At 30.0% G+C, this 7145-nt stretch overlaps 2 protein-coding genes across 2 annotated transcripts; one reads left to right on the plus strand and one right to left on the minus strand.

The window, feature by feature from the left end:
* The first annotated feature begins 1598 nt into the window (after positions 1 to 1598).
* LOC115034973 (putative nuclease HARBI1) lies at positions 1599 to 2973 on the plus strand. The gene is made up of 4 exons (XM_029492590.1): positions 1599 to 1865; positions 1940 to 2082; positions 2192 to 2339; positions 2446 to 2973. The coding sequence occupies exons 1-4, from the start codon at positions 1599 to 1601 to the stop codon at positions 2971 to 2973; spliced, it is 1086 nt and encodes a 361-aa protein (XP_029348450.1).
* A 2991-nt stretch (positions 2974 to 5964) lies between these two features.
* On the minus strand, positions 5965 to 6405 carry LOC115034974. The gene has a single exon (XM_029492591.1). The coding sequence runs from the start codon at positions 6403 to 6405 to the stop codon at positions 5965 to 5967; it is 441 nt and encodes a 146-aa protein (XP_029348451.1).
* Between the last annotated feature and the right edge of the window lie 740 nt (positions 6406 to 7145).

Raw genomic sequence — 7145 nt, forward strand, 5'->3', positions numbered from 1 at the left:
TTGGTGAAATATAAAAATGGTTTTACCTTGCACATAAGAATCTGTTTGTAAATAATAAAAATAGTATTTGGTATTCATGTATTATAGAATTAAATATTATTACATAATTTAATATTTAATAATTTGCTTACTTCAACCGAACTTCTTGTGAGTCTAAAATGGCATTTAAAGTCAATGTCATCATATAAGCTTGTGATTACCATAAAATTTCTTATACGCACTTTTGATGTTTTTGATGTTAAACGAAGAAGCAGGTTTTTTTTTGAATCCAACGATGAATTTAAACACTGAAGGTGGTTTACACCAAATAACAAAATCAATTTTGATAAATTATTATCCATTTTTTTATAATTCAAATAAATTCAATAAATTCAAATGTAAACTTTTAAAAAAATGCTCGAAAAAATGATTACAAAATCGACTATCTTGTTTGAACATAATTGATAACTGATATTATGATAACATTATAGTGGTTGATGGCGGTTAAACGTAATAACCAGCTTGTAACAACGCAATGCCCCAAAAAGGTGTTCCTAAACTCCAACCAATCTGCTGGATAAGCCGCTGGATTAGGTGATGAATTTAGGAACACACGGATTGATTTCAAATAATAGGCAAAAATAATTAATAAATGTTACAATTACAAAAAAAAACATAAATAAATAAATTGCGTAATAATTATTAATAATAATACAATTATATGCTGAATCTAACAAACAAAAAAAAAATGAACTAAAGTAGACAAACAAATTTATAATGATTTAATCAGTGCCGTTTTCTTTAAACGGAAATGGACACAATTGTCGAACTGCCCGTGTGAACTGTCCCGTCGTAGTTTGGACTTCAGCGACCCGCACCTCACCAACATCACCAGCAATAACCTTTGTAACTCGCGCTAAACGCCATTTTAATGGAGGGAGGTTATCTTCTCGCATTAATACCACGGTACCCACTTCCAGTTTAGGTCCCTTGGCACCAGCCCACTTCTTTCTCTCTTGTAGCTGATTCAAATACTCACGACTCCATTTCTGCCAGATAGTTCGCGAATATTGAGTCACGCGACAAATGGCTTGTCGGTATATTTGACAAGTCGGGTTCCGGTATCGATAAAAGTGAGTCGCCTATAAGGAAATGACCTGGGGGCCGATTCTGCTAACGCGTGATCGTCGTACTATGCGCAATCCGCATAATTATCAAAGCGAATGTAAGGCGTATTGCTATTCCACTACGGCGTGTTCGGCAGACGCGGCAGAATGGACTCCAATTATTACGCCGAAAACGATATGAAAAGTCTGTCGTTTTGAGCGTGTATTGCGTGATATGTTATATATATTACGATTTCGTTATCAATTAGTTTGTTATTTATTGATAATATTTATATTATCAAATATAAAATAATATGTTTCTTTCACTCATTCTTTATGTACCTACGACGAAACCTTACTCTTATTTCGTAGAATAGGTAATCTTAATATTTATTCATTAATCATTATATTATAATTTATAACGTAAATAATTGTAATATAGCTTCTAGACTGTAGTGGTTAAAAGTACAATTTATTCGTCATTTTATTACCTATACAGGCTTTACATGTACAATGAATAATAATTTACAATTCAATATTCGATTGTTGCTGGATGAAGAAGTTCGAGAAATACAATACAATCAAGAGCAGCGAACATTGTGTGCTACTCTTAAAATAGAAAGACTTTTAAGTCGTAGCCGAAGTATATATAATTTACCAGACATTGAATTTCGGAAATCATATCGAATGAATAAGGCTACATTAGAACGTATTATTGAAGAACTGACACCATTCTTGAAGATAAACCGTAGAAGTGACGGAATATCAGTAGAATCCAAAGTAAGAAAAATTATCTAAGACATTCAAATTAGTGTTGCTGGTGAAATTTCTATTTTCATTATTTTATTTTATAGGTTAGTTCTGCTGTTCGATTTCTTGCTCAAGGTGCTTACCAAAGAGGCGTGGGTAAAGAAACTAACATTGGCTTATCCCAGCCTTCAGTGAGTAGAGTTTTGAATGAAGTTATTGATTGTATTAATTTGCATCTACTTCATAAGTATATTAAATTTCCAACATCTCCTGCAGAAAATCAAAAAATTAAAAACTGGTATGGTTTTAATTAGAAATTAAATATTATCCTTAAATTATAATTCATTAATATACAGGTTTCGTACACGATTTCATATTCCTGGAGTAATTGGAGTAATTGATGGTTCACAAATTGGTATATTCCCTCCTTCAACTAATCATAATCAGTACCCTGAATTTGTATATGTAAATCGGAAAGGGTTTCATTCCATCAATACCCAGTTGGTGAGTAATTATTTCTGAGTATCATAAAACTTTGCATTATTTACTATAAGCTTTTTATTTTAATGAATGAATGAATTAATTAATTTAAAAATGGTAATAAATATAGATAGTTGATCATACCTACCGGATACTGAATGTAAATGCCAAGTTCCCTGGATCCACACACGATTCTCACATTTGGAAAATGTCGTTAGTTAGAAACCATTTAAGTAACACATACAGGCGTGATCATGAATGGCTTTTGGGTGATAGTGGTTATCCATTAGAGCCTTGGTTACTAACACCTTTCAATAATCCAGGAGATGGAAGCCCAGAAAGCAGGTTTAATGTTAAGTTCACTTCAGCTAGATCAGTTGTGGAACGAGCTATTGGCATGTTGAAAGGTCGATGGAGATGCCTTTGCAAACAAAGGATGTTGCATTATAAGCCAACAATTGCAAGTAAAATTATAAATGCCTGCGCAGTTTTCCACAATATTTGTATTGACAATTTTGATGCCGTTGGTGAAGATGAAGAATATGATGAACCTTATAATGCCAATGACTTAATACATTTTCCAGCAGGAAATGCTCTTCACACAGAGGGTAATAATAATCGATCAGAAATTATGGATTATATAAATCGTGTTCAATAAATAATGTTATCAAAAAAAACTTCTTTCCACTGCGTTTTCAATACACTTTGCTTCATTTTGGATACACAAGTATTATCAAAGTTATGTCAGGTAAATGGTCAATGAATGAAAGTATATTTCGATAAATATTAAACTTGAACAATTAAAATAAAATAACAAAATAAAATATCTTATTATCCAAATAGTATTAAATTTAAAGAAATAAAAAATAAATTTAAACTTGAACAAACTAAAAAAAAAAAAAAATAAACATAAACAAACAAACTTGTTAATTTAAAAAAATTAATAAGAAATTAAAATATTAAACTTGAACAAAATACAATAAACATCTTATAATACAAATCGTAATAAATTTAAAGAAATAAAAATTAAATTTAAACTTGAACAAACTAAAATAAAAAAAAAATTAAATAAACATAAACAAACAAACTTGTTAATTTAAAAAAATTAATAAGAAATTAAAATATTAAACTTGAACAAAATACAATAAACATCTTATAATACAAATCGTAATAAATTTAAAGAAATAAAAATTAAAATTAAACTTGAACAAACTAAAATAAAAATAAACAAACAAACAAACTTGTTAATTAAAAAAAATTAATAGGAAATTAAAATATAAAACTTTAACAGAGGTTCATAAACAAATATACATTTATTTATCATTTTGTTTAGACGAAATAAAATTTAATAATAAATTAGACACATTATTAATGGCATCTATTTTCTGTTGCTCTAGTGAATTCTTCTGTAAAAGAATAGCCAATTTCTTTTCTTTCAATGCAACTTTTTTCTCTTCAATTGTATTTCTGTGTTGCATCGTTGATACAATTTCCCGCTGGATTTCATTATTTTCTTCTTGAAATTTTACTAAATATTCTTTATCCATTGGATAAGAATCTATAGACTTCTTTTTTTTCTAGAATAAAAAAAAGTATCATTTAGCTTGGGAAAATAAGATTAAACAATCGGTAAAAAGGTAAAAATACATAAAACTAACTCTTTTAGGTGTTTTTAGTTCTCCTGCATCTTTTTGATTATGACCTTTGTCAACCATGTCTTGGTTGTTAATTGTTTGTTTTGAGCTTGTTTGGTCTTCAACACTGAAGATGAAACTTTCATTGTACACTTGTCCCTTTGAGAAAAATTAATTAATTTTTAATAATTATATTGTAACATCATTAACATATTGAAATAAATATATATTCCAAATAGTTACTTACTACAGTTGATTCAGGTATATCTGAAATTCCAATTGTATATTCTTCACACGAAACATTACTCTATTGAAACAAAATTAAAATAATTTTTATATCATTAAGCATTTAATATTATACCTTCTACTATTGTAGAATACCTATGTACAGGAATGGGCAAGTAACTTAAAATTTAGTATCACAAAACTAAATACTTCACTTTGGACTATCACGATACTAGATACTTGATAAATTTGAATAAAATTAGACACAAGTTTTTAAAAATTAAATTTACATTGTATTGAATTAAATAAATAAAAATAATTTTAGTAGAATATGTTATAAATGTTAAATTAAAAATATTAATTGTGATGGTAAAAAGCATAATTTTATCATATATATGTGTCTCATCTTTCAGTAAAATTAATTAATGAAATACTCAATAAATTGAATAAAATGCTTACGTCAAACATAGATAATCCTGCTTCTTCTATTTCATTATCACCACTAACAACAATATTACCACCCATCAGTTTTAGAATGTTTTGATCTTCGATTGAAAGTGGTTCAATATGTAAATCAATACCTCCTCCAGTTTTTTGTTGACTATTTTTTATTTCAGCTGCTTTCCGTTTTACACGACTTCGTTGATCATTCCAATACTAAGTGCATTTACAATTCAATTATAGAAATTATTTATTTTTTTTTTTATCGCCATGCCAATACATTGTATAAAATTTATCGCCACTCCAAACTAACAATGATAATACAATATGTAATATTAATTTATAAATATATATTTTTTAATTAATAATTATTAATTACATTATACTTATTTTATTTATGGCGGGGCGATAACAAACAAGTACCTTAAGTTATAATAATATTACTCTAAAAGTTTGATTGAAAAAAAAATACACAAACTAACTTTTTGCCAGTCTTTGACGTTTTTTGAAGGTCCTATACGATTGAGTTGTAGTGTTAATTCATTCCATAAGTTTTGATACTTTTGGTACGTCATTTCCGCAGAAAATTTTCTAGTTCGCATTCCATCATGCTCATCTAGGAATGAGGTAATTAATTCTTTCTGCTCGTATGTAGCCTTCTTTCTTAAACTATTTTAATACAATCATTAATTTAATGTAAATTATAGGTTTAATATAATTATATGTCATCATTGGCTATAATGTCTATTGAGAATAGCGTCCTACTAAGAATGAATTATATTGATCTTATTAAAGAATTTGCTGCATAGTAATCTTGAAAAAAAATGTTAATACTCTGTTGGTATTTGTATAATTTATTATTCTAATGATGGATTAAGTACTGTCTAAACATGTACTAGGTACTTAATAATTTAATTTGTAATTAACAAATTAAAAATGAGTAAATAATAAGAAAAACTAATAATAAACTAAAAATGTAATATTGAAAAGACAAATCTACACAAATATAGGTAAGTGGGTATCATATTAAATCTACTATTTCTCCATAGGTATAAATATTAAATGTATAATGCTATACACTAATATTATAGTAATATACTATATTATATTATACTATTATAGTGTGAAAAGGATAAACTTACTTCAATCCCGAAACAGCCATGGTAAAATAAAATAGAAAGTAGCAACGTTTAAAAAAAACTTAATGTTTTTTATAATATTACGTGATAATATTTAAAGTTAACGTCGTTTACGTCTTTAAGAGAATAGGATAAATGATAACGTCGAATGCGCTGATAATATCATAATGTTCCAATCATGCCAACTACGCTCAATGCGACCAACACGCGTTAGCAGAATCGGCCCCCTGGGGTCAAAAAGGATGTGTCGTTTGGGTCGGATGACATAGGAGTAATAGGTCGGGAATTTAGGCAAGCTTCGGCGCGCGTAAGCACAGTACTAAGCTCTTCAAAACGCAAGTGAGCGTTACCTACAGTCTTCTGTAGTAAATGCTTCATGGATTTGACCGCAGCTTCCCATACCCCACCGAAGTGTGGTGATCGCGGGGGAATAAAACGCCATTGAACGCCGAGGTCTGTTAACGCGTCATGTACCTTTTTTTTATTTTGTTCCGAATGAAATAGATCGCTCCATTCCTTCATTTTGCGATTTGCTCCAACAAAGTTAGTCGCGTTGTCGGTATAAACAGTAATACTTCTTCCTCGTCGATCAAAAAAACGATTTAGTGCGTTAATAAATGCTGGTGTGCTCAGATCTCCGACTAATTCCATGTGTACTGCTTTTGTTGAAAAACAAACAAAAATACATACATACGCTTTTACTAAAGGAGCATTACGCCGCACACTTGTCTTGATCATAAAAGGGCCGGAAAAATCAATACCGCAACTTGAAAAAGCGCGCGTCGGTTCTACTCGTTCCGCGGGTAGATTGCCCAAAATCGGCTGCACGACTATTGGTTTATAACGGAAACACGTTACACATTCATGCACTATACTTCTGGCTATATTTCGACCGTTTATCGGCCAATATCGTATGCGTATCGAGCATAGTGTCGCCTGTGGACCTCCATGCATGCATCGCTCATGCTCGTACTCAAATAATAACCGTGTAAAGTGACAATCCGCCGGCAATGCGATTGGATGGCGCTGATCGACGTCTAACGTAGTGGCATTTTTCAATCGTCCTCCTACACGTACAATATTATTTTCGTCTAAAAACGGACATAGTCGGAATAATTTAATCGATACGGCTACCTTATTTAAATTAATCAAATCTCGGATTTCACGCGCAAAGGCTTCCCTTTGAATACATTTTATTATAGATATCCGTGCTTTGTTAATTTCTTGAATATGAATAGATAAGATGTCGTATCTATTCATACCGATACCACACTATCGCACCTCGGAAACCGCACACTGACACGCAACAATTATTATTGTGATTTTAATATTTGGTAATATCAAATCTTTATGCTGTGAAATGGTTATGTTTTTGCAAACATTGTCTGATT

Source organism: Acyrthosiphon pisum, unplaced genomic scaffold (genome assembly GCF_005508785.2).
Source record: "Acyrthosiphon pisum isolate AL4f unplaced genomic scaffold, pea_aphid_22Mar2018_4r6ur Scaffold_21839;HRSCAF=25022, whole genome shotgun sequence".
Taxonomy (NCBI): Eukaryota; Metazoa; Arthropoda; class Insecta; order Hemiptera; family Aphididae; genus Acyrthosiphon; species Acyrthosiphon pisum.